Source organism: Carassius carassius, chromosome 2 (genome assembly GCF_963082965.1).
Source record: "Carassius carassius chromosome 2, fCarCar2.1, whole genome shotgun sequence".
In the NCBI taxonomy this organism is placed as follows: Eukaryota; Metazoa; Chordata; class Actinopteri; order Cypriniformes; family Cyprinidae; genus Carassius; species Carassius carassius.
This window is the reverse complement of record NC_081756.1, coordinates 18,916,402-18,931,826: the sequence shown is the minus strand read 5'-3', so window position 1 is coordinate 18,931,826 and position 15,425 is coordinate 18,916,402. Positions and strand designations below refer to the sequence as shown.

Genomic DNA, 15,425 nt, shown 5'->3' with positions numbered 1-15,425 from the left:
AGTATATACATACAGTTATCATCATCATCATAATAATCTTAATGCAGTTGTGTATGTGTACATTTGTTAATATTGCAAGGACCTCATAAATCCCAGTTTCATAAAATGGCTGTAACAGTATGTATGCATTAAAGGGTAACTCCACTCCAAAAGGAAAATGTTGTCATTAATCACTTATCACCCATGTCATTCCAAACAGGTAAAAGCTTTATTCATCTTCGGAACATAATTTAAGATATTTTGGATGAAAACCGTGCCAGAGGCTGCCAAGTAAATAACACTGTCAAGGCCCAGAAAAGTATGAAAGACATAGTCAGAATAGTGCATCTGCCATCAGTGGTTCAACCGTAAAGTTATGAAGTTACAAGAATACTTTTTGTAAGGGAAGATAACAAAGAATATAAGATAAGAAAACAAAAATAATGACTTTATTTAACAATTCCTTTATCAACAGTCTCCTCTGTGTTTCTCCATATCACCGTATGCTGCGAATGCTCTTCTGTATCAGCCGCGCCACAAGGATGCACTGTTTTCTTTCAAATCAAAGTTAAATACACGTAGAAACAGCATATCCATCCATCCAACACTGTTAATCATAATTCTTCCACCTCATGGGATAAATCAATAAAAGTGTGTTTAGGTCAGCAGCAGTAGCTATACAGGACCCCAGAGAGCTCTGCAGGAAACAAAAAGGAGATTGCTGGCCCAAATGAAAGAGAACATTGTCATGATGTTGATAGAAATTGATTTTAGAAGCACTGCTGAGCAGCTCTACATGACACACAGGAAGACCGCAGGATGAAAAGACTTGAAAATATGAAGAAATAAGCAGCAATTCTTGCTACCCATGAGTGCATTTTAAAGCCATAATTCACTGTAAAATGAAAACTTTCATCATTTACCCTGTTTGGAATTTAAAACTTTTTGCCAGCATAAACTGACATACAGTAAGTGCTTTCTACCAGAAGTCATGCACTCTATTCCACTTGTGTGTATTGTGAGTGATTGTGAGACACCAGGCCTTTATTGTTTGCAAGTTTGAGTGATATTTTTTTTTATTTACTTTTTAAGTGAAGATCCATTTTATTTCAGATAATTTTGGTTTGCTCCAAACAAAAAGCTGTCATGTCTTCAGTGCACTTTGAATAAAAATCATATGAACAAATTTTAAAGTGCATGGTACCATAAAAAGGATGGAAAGTCAATGTGAGGGTACTTAAATGATGAAATGATCTTTTAAGTCTCCCCGTATACCTTCAACAAATAAACAATTAATCTTGCAGACAATTAAACAAGATGATCCCATTTTCCAAGAGGTAAAAAATACAGACATGTCTCTCAGAGAGCAGAGAAGTAAACAAAGCATGACTTTTGAAGTCATATCATTTATTTGCCTGTGTTTACAGAGAGACGTGTTACTCAAAGATGAGGTGTGGAACAGGTTGCTCCTTCAGTGTACACGGAGAGGCTGTGCAGATGAATCACTGTGTGTGTGCCTAAAGGTGTTGCTGTAAAGCTGCACATCTGCATTTAAATGCCGCCCGGGAGCTCTGTGCATGGAAAATAATATTTCAGTGCGACTATTTAAAGCCTGTTGAGGTAATCCCACTTTGCGCTGAAATAGCATTATATACCATATGCATTATTTATAGATGTTATCTTCATTATAGCGCTTGGCTCAGAGAGAAGGAGAATACAGTCTAATGGACCGCCCAGAGGGGTGGAGCTCACTGTTTGTGTATGTAGTGAACTTAGAACAGTTTCATAAGTTTAAAAAAAAAGAATTTGGAAATCTGTGTTTGCATATATGCATTTTGTGTGTGCTTGTGTGTCAGAGAGAGAATCCATCATTTCCACTGCAGGTATTTCACAACCATCACTGTGGACTAGAGAACCTCATCACCTACTTTAAAAAAAAAATTCATTCTTTTTAGTCAATACACTTGACACATAAATCTGGTTCTGCCTTAGAATCAACTTTCTCTTAGTGCCTCTTTTGCTCCATTGCCTTCTCCAGTGTTACTGCATTTGAATATAACCTGTTCAGTCTGACGTCCAGAGCACTTGAGTACCTTGTCTGAAAAGTGCAGAGCATTGCTGTCTATATGATGTCTATATACATTGAAAACAAGTCTTTTATGCTCACCAAGGCTGCATTTATTTAATCAAACATGCAGTAAAAACAGTAATGTTGTGAAATATTATTACATTTTAAAATAACTGTTTTCAGTTTGAAAATATTTTAAAATGTGATTTATTCTTGTGATGAGTTTTCAGCATTATTACTATGGTCTTCAGTGTCACAAGATCCTTTAGAAATCATTCTAATAGACTTATTTTGTAACATTTATTTACTGTCATTTGTCAGTTTAAGTTTCTTAAAAAAAAAAAAAGTTTGTTGTAGCGAGAGAAATCATCATTATAGATTGAGGTGTTTAAAATTCCCTGTAAAATTTTTAATTAACTACCTCAACTTGCTAAACTGACTTCCCATCCACGATCACACGAACACGACTTCTGTGAAGTGACCAGTATGTACAGTACATGTGGCTTTGGTTACCTGTTCTACTTAAATCACCATCAAGAGGAGGTGGGAGTTTCGATTTTCTGTTCGTTTCCACAGTGATTGTCATGGTGAAACCAACTGCATCCAAGCAGCAAGTTCCATCCATTTAGGCTCTTAATGTATGGATGGAGGGAAAGATCTCTCTCTCTCTCTCTCTCTCTCTCTCTCTCTCTCTCTCTCTCTCTCTCTCTCTCTCTCTGTCTGTCTTTCTCTCTCTCTCTCGCTCGCGCACGCTCTCTCTCTCTCTCATATTCCTCTTAGCCTTTTCAATTAATCTCTCTGTTTTTCTCACGCACACACACTCACTCCTTTTCTCAATTTCTCCCTCCTCTCCCCATAATTAGATCTGGTTAATTTACGCTGTGTGGCGTGCTGGGAAGAGGAAAGCTGTAATAATGTGTGTGTGTGTGTGGAGTGGGTTATTATGGAGAGGGGTATAAAACGGCTCTTCTAGCACTGCTGAATCCAAACTGCTACTGCTACACACTCTTAGATTGGGTGTGTTTGTTTGAGTATTGCGATCCATACGGGCATATATTGTTTGTGTTTATAAAGTGTGACGTGACATTCAGCCAAGTATGGTGACCCATACTCAGAATTCGTGCTCTGCATTTAACCCATCCAAGGTGCACACACACAGAGCAGTGCACACACACACACACTGTGAACACACACCCGGAGCAGTGGGCAGCCATTTATGCTGCGGCGCCCGGGGAGCAGTTGGGAGTTTGGTGCCTTGCTCAAGGGCACCTAAGTCGTGGTATTGAGGGTGGAGAGAGCACTGTACATGCACTCCCCCCACTTACAATTCCTGCCGGCCTGGCAGTGCACACACACACACACTGTGAACACACACCCGGAGCAGTGGGCAGCCATTTATGCTGCGGCGCCCGGGGAGCAGTTGGGAGTTTGGTGCCTTGCTCAAGGGCACCTAAGTCGTGGTATTGAGGGTGGAGAGAGCACTGTACATGCACTCCCCCCACTTACAATTCCTGCCGGCCTGAGACCCTTCGATTGCGAGTCCGACTCTCCAACCATTAGGCCACGATTTCCCATATGTACATTCTTCAACTTTACATTTGCATGTGCTCTGCGGATTGATTCAGCTTATGCTAAAAAAAAAGCTCAAGTCTGTTTATGTTTCTGTGTTTTTGTGAATAAACGTATCTGTGTGTGGCAGGAGTGGTGGGGCCTCTACCATTTCTTATTTTTATGTATGATGGCAGAGGGCAGGGGCCCTTGAGGGGGTTCTTTGTGTGGGTGGGTGTGGTTCCAACAAACACTTTGGTTGAATTTGGCACTGACACTGCATTTGTTGCTTTAATGGAATTACATCTTTTACACATTTTGGTCTTATTTTGAAGGATTCTTTGATGCATGTTATTCCAGAAATCTAGGCCGTTTAATAAAAATATAACAATTTGCTCCATCTCTGAAACTGTTTTCCTTTATGGCTGATGAAATCAACCACTCTTATTTTTCAAGTCCTCCACAACCACCTGTCATACACCCTGCCAAGCTAATTTAATAATGTTATAGACATTTAAATTTAAGCTATTTCAAATTAAAGTACATAATATTTAAATGTTAGTTTTATATTTTTTATGTTAGTTTGTTGCTTGCAAAAAAAATAAAAAAGTAGTTATGGCTAACTGGGCCATACTAAACGGACAAATTTTGACCCCTTGGTCCATTCTTGATTAGGCCAACCACTTTACACAAACCAGTTAATTTCAGATAAATTAAAGTTTGACCCTGCATATTTTTCACGTGTAAATCTCACAGTATGGATGTAAAACAAACAGGTGCACACAGTAATTTTCCCTCAGTTAAATTTTTTTTAACATAGCATCTGTTTAAATAGTACCTTCTGAACAATGTTTAAACACTAATATGAGACATCAGTTATATCAAGGTCTATTAAAAGCAAACAAAAATGCTACAAAAAAGCTTTGCACAAAAATGCCAATTGTATGTACTTATCTTATGTATATGTAAAAGTTGAAACTGGGAGGATGGCATTTGAAAATAGGATCTTGATTACAGGGTGTATGTGTGTTTTAACAGGTGTCTCTAGGCCGCAATTTGCCCACTGAATGTTTGGGGGAGGCTGCAGGTCACCAGTAGTGATGGTTATTCTGCTAATTGTCTCAAGAGTATACAGCTGTGGTGGGAACCTGCTCTAGACAGGGCTTTGTTGATAAGAAACCACAAGTGGTTTTGTTTTAATGGCAGATGATGCTCCATGGCTACAGCTGGACCCTCTGTGGAACTCAGCCCCCATCTTCAGTTACAAAGGACAGAGCATTGGAGGGGATCCAGATATCATATTGTAGTCTCTCTGTAAGATAAACCATATACGTGTGTGTGTGTGTGTGTGTGTGTGTGTGTTTGTGTGTGTGTGACTGCCTTTTATGATTTGAACTTCCAGGAAAAAGTTTCCATTACTGTTTTTTAACATAATTCACACAAAAATATAAGAGGAGCAGTCAGGTGTCAAAGTAAATAAATTACATATTTATGCAAGAGATGTACAACGATAAAATAAATCTGAGATTTGAATACTTTGCTTTCTTTGTTCTACTGTAGCACCAGAACGCCTCAATGGTTGAGGCATTGAGGAATGTTTGTTTAAAATTTAATCGGCTTGCTGCTCGCTATGCATCTGTGAGGAACAGAGGTCGGAGCATGTCAGGAAATGGCACATTTCTCATTAGGGCACAGCCCAGAAGCAGTGATGCTGAAACACTACCAATAGACAAAGAGATGAAAACAAGGAGATAGTGACTGAGTGCAGGAGACCAGAAGGACGGAGAGGGAGGAGGAGTTCACAGAGAGATACAGTATGCTCCAGTGCCCCCACTGGTTCAGCCGCTACACTCTCATCCCTGACTGTTTGTGTTTGCGTGTGAAGTTGAGTGATGTGCCGCTGCCAGAATGAGGAAGGGTGCTGCGTCTGAAGCAACGCAGGGATGCTTGCTAATGAGAAGCAAAAAGCACAAATGCAGAAGACCTGAAAAAAAAAATAACTGAGGAAAAAATCTTCACGTAGAAACAACCCACTCTGATGCCTCAAATACAAAACAGAAATGAATACTCATAACTCACCTTCATGAATTTGTACTTGCAGCTGGGGAATTTGTTCTGCAGTTGTTCCTGTATTTAATAGAGCAGCAGCATTAGCAATGGCAAGTCCATTGGTTTGATTCCTAGGAACAGACAAAGTAATAAGGCATTCACTTAAAAAAAAAAAATAACAAAAAACTTTTATTTTATTGGTATAAAGAAACTCTTTTGGCTTGTCTGTCACTATCTGTGGTTGAAACATGACATTGCAAATTAATTGCAAAGTTGTTTTATTATTATTATTATTTGTGGTATTTTGGACTTAAGAATATGATAGTTTGTCTTATACATGCTTTTGCCTGTGATCACCATGTTGGAGTGACTCCAACACCCCTTAAAGTAAGAAGACTTTCACTGCATATTTTTGAAAAATGTTATAGGAAACTTGATGTGCATACAAATTACGTAAATCTGAAATGTCTAATCCATTCCAGCTGCTAAAATTACAAATTATTATTCTAGGCTTACACTAATGAATAAGGTTTGAGCAAGAACATCATTTTAAACACTGAACAAATGCATGTTAATGATTTAATTTTGACCTGTATATATCTCAGTATTCCAGTCTCTGATGAGTGCCAGAAAGGCCAGACTTCTCCAATCATTTCGATCTGCTTCTATCCAATCAGCAAGTCCCCATCCTATATTTTTTATTTTCTTTTTATAATCTGTTTCACTCTGATGTATGTCACAATATGGAATAAATTGTATGTTGCTACTTCTGTTTGAACGTGACTTTAATGTGGCATGGTTGTTGCTTGTACATGTTTTCTTGATTTTAGTTGGTTTAGATGGTTGACCAAGTGTACTACCAGCTGGCTGGGCCTGATTGAAGGAAACACAAACTTGGTGAATTTAATTAGGTTTGGCAGACCAATTGAACCAGTCATGGTTTTTCTAGCAGGGTTGTAAAAAAGAGGAATTGTGCACGGTGTTTTATTTCAGTTAGATTGCCGTGTTATTTAAATACAGAGTTCTGGCATGAAACTCTAATGGCGCATTCTGATAGTTCTGACTCAATCTGACATAATGACATCATCAAATGGCACAGCTGATTGGTTCTCTCCTGTATTAGTAGCCAATGAGCTTAACATTCAAACATATGACTAGAGCTTACCGTAGCAGTGCAGCTGGCTTCAGAAACCTTCCGCCTTCCCCAGCTCCACCTGTATAGATCTGCTACGAGGTGATTCATGTATGCTATGGAGTTATTTCATGTGTATTATATTTGAAGCAGCAATATTTCTTACATGCCCACTCACAGCAGCATGTTGTGGATGTATTGGCAGTAGAAAGACTCCGTACTTGTTTTACCACAGCAGCAGTGTAGCAGATCTATTCCACAAAGACCAAATACATGAACATTGTCATTAAATAGAATGATGTCGTGTTGCAATCTCCACATCAAAAAGAGTCATTGTCATTAACCTAGATATGATGATGTTAAAAATTTAGAAGTTAAATAATAAATATTAATGTATTATATAATAATGTATATAATAATGTTTTAGATGCATTTTTGGGAAGGTTGATTGAAATCACAGTGGAGAGATAAAGCAAAAAGAAAAAAAGTATATATATATATATATATATATATATATATATATATATATATAGTGAAAACAGATATACAGAGAAATTCATTCGATTTATGCCTTCCTTTCTGTGTCTCACATCTCCTGCAGAGGCAATCAATGAGATATGTGTGAAAGCCTTGAAAAGATGCCTTTCTGGGAGCCGTTTTTCGCTTCCTTCACTGAGAATGCTTTTTTTCCCCCTCTCTTCTGCCTGCCGCCTTTGACTCACACGAAACAAAACGACCAGTTACAGAAGCACCACTGTGTGAGTTTAAGCTGCCAAACACCACCCGGAGATCCTTCTGAGCTCGATGATGCTAGATTAGCTGGAACAAGTATATCAGTAGGACACAAAAAGAACACAGAAGGGTAAGTGAGAGAGGACGCAGGAGGGGCCCGGCCCTCTTGTTATGCTACTAGTGTTCCGAACGGTCCCGCTTGGTTCAAGTTAATTACGACCAACATTTAAAAAGAGCACTTGTCTTGAGGACGGTGGTTGGCTGTGGGAGAGACAGACCTCGCGCTAATTGTGTTTGTGTTTCCAGCTCCTCCCCTCATCTCCAGCCCTCTCCCAGTGTGAGCTCCTACGGGACACGCTGTGTGAGTCAAAGCCCAATGAGAGGCTTTGGAAAATCACTCCCTTATACGGATCTGGAAGGTTCCAAATCCTGGTCATTATACTGTAACTGGTTGCTTCTGTCTTTTCTTCTCCTGCAAGACCGATAGACCCTTATTGAGTGGTATTTTACTTCTGAAATAACAATTCACCTGTTTGCGCTCTTTCAAATTCTCGGCTATTTTCTATGGCAAACAGTAGACAAGAACAGATGCAGATGCACACTTTTGTTTAATTTCATGCCTTTTGAGCTATGAAAGTAAGACCCCAATGCTGTGAAATAATTGATTGGTTATGAAATTAGTAAACTGTGTAGAATTATGTTCTGGCTATGCGTTTGTGTCAAAATATATTTTGTACATTTATCTTTTGTTGGCTGGTTGGAGTGTGTGTTTTAGTTTTTTTTTTTTTTTTTTAAAGCTGGATAATGTAGTGTTCCTATGTTTTTATACACATGGGACAGTAGGCCTATTAGATTACCTCAAAGTGGATGCAGGGACTGAGTGGACAGAGGTAAAACAGGCCAGACTAAGGGGTTCAATCAAGATGTTTAAATCCTAATTTACTACATAAATTTAATCCAAATATTCCAGATCAATGTATGAATGCAACCTAGAGATAGGGACATTATACCATTGCTTATGGAAGTGTCCTCAAGTTCAAAACTTTTGGGAAAAGGTTTTAGACTTTTTATCACTGGTTTTGAAACAAAATGTTCCTAAATGTCCTAAACTTTGTATACTAAATATTTTCCCTGTACCTTGCACTTTATCCAGTTCTGGTAAGAAAATGTTGATTTTCTGTTTATTACAAGCAAAACTCACAGTAGCATGTCATTGGAAAAATATAGAAAGCCCTAGTTTTAAACAATGGTTGCAGGAATTGTCAAGCTGTTTGGCTTTGGAAAAACTTACATATATTGTTAAGGGAAAACCTTAACCGTTTTTCAAAGTATGGAATCCGTTTATGGAATTTTTGAAGGAAACCAATCTTAATTGTCTGTTTCCTGTGTAACCTGGCTTAAATTGCATCATGTTTTATGATATTAATGTACCATTATATTGAATTCTTTGTTATTACTATTATTTGTTTTGTTTTGTGTTGTGTTGTCTGTTTGCTTTTGGTGGTAATGTTACAAAATCAATAAAGACAGTGTTAAAAAAAAAAAGTTTGGGTTTGGTAAGATTTTTTAAATGTTTGAAAGAAGTTCCATATGCTGACCAAGGCTGCATTTATTTGATCATATGCACACTAAAACTGTAATATTGTGAAATATTATGTAATATTATGTATTATGTAATATTATAAAACTTTTATCTTTAAGTTTTTTTTTAAAATGCCATTTAGTCTTGCAATTGCAAAGCTGAATTATTATCAGCCATTTCTCCAGTCTTCAATGTTACATGATCTGTAACAAATTGATTTGATTTGATTTGGTGCAAAGAAACATTTTCAAAGGAACAGCATTTATTTGGAATAGAAATCTTTAATGACAATGTCTTAACTGTCACATTTTGATCAATTTAATGCATACTTTCAGAATAAAAGTATTTATTTTGCTGACCCCACATTTTTTTACTGTAGTGTGTTCTCCAAAAGCAGTCCATTAAGCTTGATGAAACTGGCATTGGAGATTTATATTGTATGCTTGAGCATGCACTTAACAGGAATTTCCAAAGACCTGCCAAACACATAATTTTTTGCTGCAGCATCAGATCATCATTGTTTTTCCGAATATATAAGTACATCAGTGCACATCAGATCTGGTATTGACACTGCAGTTGTTAATTGTCTGGACCAGCGCTCTGTGTACTATATCACTCTATTTTGGGAAGTTTAGGAAGAGAAAAGATCGGTATGAAGTGGTGGGACATTGACAGCAACAAAAAAAATATTTTTCCTACTTCATTGCTTTGGAAACTCTGCCTTCTGTGAAGGTTTGCATATTGTTTTTTCTAAGTGTTCAGATGGTGGCTCTTTGATTTGCAGTTATGGGATGACCTTAGTATGTGTATGAAGGGTTAAAGTAACCTGTCTTTCTCTGTCCCTTTTGTCTTCAGCAATGGCAGATTTTCATGTGCAGCCACGTTCAGTTCGTGCAGAGCTGGGAGGTGTTGGGCGATTTCAGTGCCAAATCCATGGTCTGCCTGAGCCAGTCATCAGCTGGGAAAGAGATGGGCGACCCGTGGATACCTCTGATGACAGGTACAACCATAAATACTTTTACACACAATGATTTTTGAAAGGGGGCACCCAGTGTTATTGTCAAATATGCATGTCTCGCTCTCACTGTGGGCCTGTCTATGTCTGTCTTTTCTGTGCAGGTATACTCTGTTGCCAACGGGTGTGCTGCAGATTACGGGTGTTCGCCCTGAGGACAGCGGGATGTACTGCTGTGTTGCCCACAACAGTGCTGGAGTCAAACACAGCACAGGAGCGCAGCTCTCAGTCTCAGGTATGCTCAAAAATTCTCTGATTTCTTTAGTCTTTCCACATCCTTTTCTTTGTGTAACTTGCTTTACCTCTATCTTCCTGAAGGCTCCCAGTCATCTGTTTACAAAGAACCCATGATCCTAGTTGGCCCTGAAAACCTCACCCTCACAGTTCACCAGACTGCCATCTTGGAGTGTGTTGCCACGGGTTACCCTCGCCCAATCGTTTCGTGGAGTAGACTGGGTAAGGCTCATTGAAGATACTCTCCAAATTGCCTTGAGTGGTTTTCAGAGCAAAACCCAGCAGGAATGCTGCAGAGAGCTTTAATATGCTCTCCACTACATACTGACTATAAAATACCCAATCAACTGAAAAAGAGAAAAGGGAAAATCTCCTTCAGCAAGGTAATGTAACATGATGGAGGACAGAGATGAGAAGAAATGAGCCGATGGATCTCTGTCCGGAAATTTTTCTTAAGTCCATGATATTAGCTGAAGGGGTCATGAACTGCCTTTTGATTATTTTGTACTGATTTCTGAGGTCCACTTATAATATCATTGCAATATTTACATAAAAAACAGCATAATATAGAAGTAATAGGCTATTTTTTGTCCTGTTTTGACTCCCCTCATCAGAACAATCTTGAGTAGGTGTGGTGGATTGTAAAAAGCAGGGACGGACTGGCCATCTGGAGCACCGGGACTTTTCCGGGTGGGCCGCTGGCCAATGTGGGCTGGCCCGTCCGGTACATATATATATATATATATTTTATTATTATTATTTTTTTTTTTTTTAGTTTGGTCTACTCCATTGCGTATCTTGAAACATGCCCCCTTTTCACGTCATCTAATTTACAGAGAGAGACAGATTTATCCGTTACAGTGAATTTCTCTGAGCAGCAGGCCACTGTATGTGTTCACTTAAAACATAACCGACTGTGTTTACGAGAATACTTACAGAGACAATTATTTTGAGATAATTCTGTGTCATTCAGAAGTTATGATATGCGTAAGATGAATTAATTCTGAGCATGTATCGCTCACTAGGAGTCACTAAATGAACAGCTGCTGCATGCAGGGTTTTTTTTTTTTAACGGAGAATCTGTTGCCCTATTGGTTAAAATCCCCAAACTGTATACTTAAATATTAAATTAATAAATGACATCAAAACGGGCGGATGTGTTATGATGTGGTGGCCCTTTCTGCTGTGTGTTTTACAGCCTACATCCTTCATAGATGGACACTGATGTGATTTAGGTTAAAAACGCCTATGTACATATCAAACTATCTGTAATAACAGATAAAGCAATAGTGACCACGTAATAAAAACAGTTACTCACACTAGTGAGGTGCGACATTACTGTCATATTCAATATAGTTGGCACAGCATCGTCTTTTAGTTTCTGTCTTTATGGAAATTCTTTTGTCGAATTGTGCTTTGTTTGTAAACTAATCAGCAGTTAAATGAAGTGAACAAAGGACCAAGTTCTTATTGACGTGATCTTCATTAAAAATAAAGTTTATCCACTCTTTCCTAATGTTGTGATCAAAAGGAAGGCAATGCAAAGATTTTACGTTTACATACATTTACATTTAGTCATTTTGCAGACACTTTGATCCAAAGTGACATAAAATTGGGGAATACATAAAGGGATTCATCTTAAAGAGGCAAACAGACACAGCAAGTGCTCGTAATACCAAGTTTCAGGTATTGTTCAAATACTCTTTTGGAGACCTTTGAATGGTACTGTACATCATTGGCATAGTGCATCAATCTTGTTTAGTTCAAAAGATCCATAAAAGTCAGATTTTGATGTTAGGACCCTATTTAAAAAAGCTGGCTGTTAAAGTAATTTACACTCCAATCTACTGAAGCCAAATGGTTTGGAATGGTGAAGGAAACTCTGTCATCATTGTTCTGCTAAGACATAGTTTTCAAAGATCAAATTGGCTGATACTGTGCGGTGAGAGAGTTTTTTTGTGTGGAAAAATAGCTAATTTATTTTTAAGCAGGCTCAGAGTTCTGAAGCCACACAGTTGAATATTGTTTCTGACAATTTTGGTCATTGAACACTCTCTGCCACATCTGTCTGTTTTATCTTGATAAGGATTAATGGAAATAAGAAAAAGAGTCTTTATTAAAATAATTAGTAAATAGATTTGTCTTCTGAATCATCTCATCTTTAGGCCTGTACCATTTTCTCTTTGTGTTTAAATAACCAATTCGGAACATATTTATGTATTTTAAGGTTAACATATCCTACTTACATTTACTCACCGACCCAAGCCGACCACTTTTTCTCAAGCAAGATTTCACTGTGACTCCCAGACTTGCATAATAATCCATTCTCAACTGATTCTTTTTTTCCTCCAAGCTACTATCTAATGTTATCCAATATCAGTGTGAATTGATATTGATTTTGAAAGAGGGCATACTTTTCACAGCACTGGTTTCCAGCTGGAAACCATCAAATGGACAACTTTTTTTGGCTAAGTGAGGGCCTCAAAGACCTGCAAAAAACATTTATCATGTTCCAAAAATCAGTTTGACCAACCTAAACTAGGGGTACACTGTTTTTATAATTGGCATACCCTGAAAAAAGGTCCTAGATCACATGTAATTTTCAAATTTATTTCATTTTCTCATCAGCTTAAAAGTTGCCATGTTATTAGATAACAGTACAGTCCATGAAAAGCACTGTACATTATTTCTTTCTTACACAGCTTCATTTTTATTGATGTCAAAAATTAAATAAGCTGCTACCCTTACTTGGGTCTGTCAAGCACATGTACATACACACACACACACACACTTATGTCAGTGTCTCTGTGATATTTCATTTAAATCTGGTGATATGTGAACTGTATCCTGCCGCAGTATCTAAAACTGTGTATATAATGTAATTTTTAAAAAAAAACTTTTTTAAGAGTAAAATATATAATTACTGGGATTTTTAATTTTTACTAGCACTTTTCCTCACCAAGTGTCCAATTACAGCTGAAGTGAGTGAGATAATCTAGACTGATATGGTTTATAGTACCTGAAATGATTCAGTGCTCATAGAAAGTGTGTATGTTCTACACATGTATGTTGTCCATGGTAACAAGGTATATCCTGTGTCACTGGTGTTCATTGGTAATCTTGTATGTCTAAAGCCGCCCTTTCTGTGAAAATATATTAAATATTTGTGTGTGTGTGTGTGTGTGTGTGTGTGTGTGTGTGTGTGTGTGTGTGTGTGTGTGTGTGTATGAGAGTTGTTTTTTCTCTCTCATTGTCTATGATTCTTCTGGTCTCTTAAGATGTTTCTCGTCCCAGGGCAAAACGATGGATGATGCTTTGTGCTCCATAAATAATCACATTTAACTAGTGCTGTTAAATTATGAGGCTCATCACATGCTTCTGTTGTCCAGTTACGTTTATTTTTAGCTCCTCTGGGTAAGGAAATTATTTTATGTCTGGATAATCATGTGATTCTATCTTCTTCCTGTTCACTGATCTTTATTGTCTCTTTTCTCTTGTCTTTTTTGTCTGTCTTGGTCAACACTATCCCTCTCTTTCAGATGGTCGGCCAATAGGAGTTGAGGGTATCCAGGTACTAGGAACAGGAAACCTGATGATCTCTGATGTCAGAGTTCAGCATTCTGGCGTTTATGTCTGTGCGGCCAACAAGCCAGGAACCCGTGTGCGCAGAACTGCTCAGGGACGCCTGGTTGTGCAAGGTGACTCTTTCTTTGAAACGCACATCCCAAAACTTTTTAGAACTTTCAAATTAGTCAGTTACACTTCAACAACGTGTGTTAAACAACTGTATCTAAACATATTTGCTTTGAAAGAGATCACATAAACATGAAAAAAAATCCTATAAAATCTGAGACTTATTTTTGGACACAAACTAATTCACTAAAAAGTATAATTGACCAACACTACAAGAAAGATTGCAAAGCATTATTTTTGTGTTATTTACATACTTTTATAGTCATTGTATTTTAGTTTTTTTGTTCTAGTAATTGTGTTGTGCTTTTTGTACCTGGACACCTACAAACTTGAAAAAACTTAAACACTATCTAAATAGCACAAATAAATAAATAGAACAGACATACAAGTTAAACACTTTCAGACAGGGCCCACTGGTACAACCTGCACCGGGGCCCCGCAAACCCCAGCTACGGCCCTGCATATATACATATAAACACAGCACTTAGAAATAACTAATTACAAGAAGTGATGCTACTAAGTAACAATACATACAACAACCAAATGATCATACTGGAAGTGCTTTTGAAGTTAGTGACTGGATCTCAACGGCTGTAAACCATGATAGCGGGAGCAACGCTGAAGGTGTAGCTGAGAATTGATATGATCTTAGTAGCCAGATGGTGAAGCAGCCCTTTGCTTACTTCATTTACCTTAAAGAGATAGAGGGTGAGAGAGAAAGTGATGTTTAAAAAAAAGAAAGTCGTCTAAAAATGTGGTAGTAAGAAGGAAAAAATTAAATCCCATGAGAGAAATAAACGAGAGTAAGGGGAAGATAAGAAAAGAAGGAAGAGGTGTCACAGTGGATGATATATCACAGTGATAAATCAATACTCACTGCCTCAACCCATCCCCCACTCTCTGTCCCGCACTAATTTGCAGGGCTCTGAGGTGCACTGGATGGACCTTTGAGAGCGGCTAGAACCTCTTATAATTTATTTATTGAGAAACGCTGGTAACAATGAAATAAAGAGAGAGAGACTGAGAGCAGGATCAACACTTGCCGATTAAAGGACTTTAATAATTAAAGCCATTGCACCTTGAATGAATATGAAATTCAGATTTTCCCAGATTAAATGTGTCCTAATTAAGCAGTAAAAGACTATTGGATTATCTGCATTCTGTGTCAGTTGGCAGTATTGCCACGTGGTGAGTGAGGAGGAGGAGGGTATCTGGTAAGGTTGGGGGCGGCAGAAGGCTCTGGGGGGCTCAAAGAGGTGCGTGGTCCAAGTATCCCTTCCTAGCCCCCCACATCTGTTCTGCTGCATTTAATCTGCTTTAATTTACACACTGTGTCATTTATGGATTGTCAGTTTCCTCTTCTAGCCCTCTGAAATCTGTTTTTGCCCTACTC

At 38.0% G+C, this 15,425-nt stretch overlaps 1 protein-coding gene across 1 annotated transcript in view; it reads left to right on the top strand.

Moving 5' to 3' along the window:
• LOC132097349 (immunoglobulin superfamily DCC subclass member 3-like) overlaps positions 1-15,425 on the top strand; it is a 79,792-nt gene that overhangs the window by 50,351 nt on the left and 14,016 nt on the right. The window contains exons 3-6 of the mRNA XM_059503004.1: positions 9,946-10,090; positions 10,210-10,340; positions 10,424-10,561; positions 13,879-14,037. Coding sequence (XP_059358987.1) covers positions 9,946-10,090; positions 10,210-10,340; positions 10,424-10,561; positions 13,879-14,037 — 573 coding nt within the window. The remainder of the gene's footprint in view (positions 1-9,945; positions 10,091-10,209; positions 10,341-10,423; positions 10,562-13,878; positions 14,038-15,425) is intronic.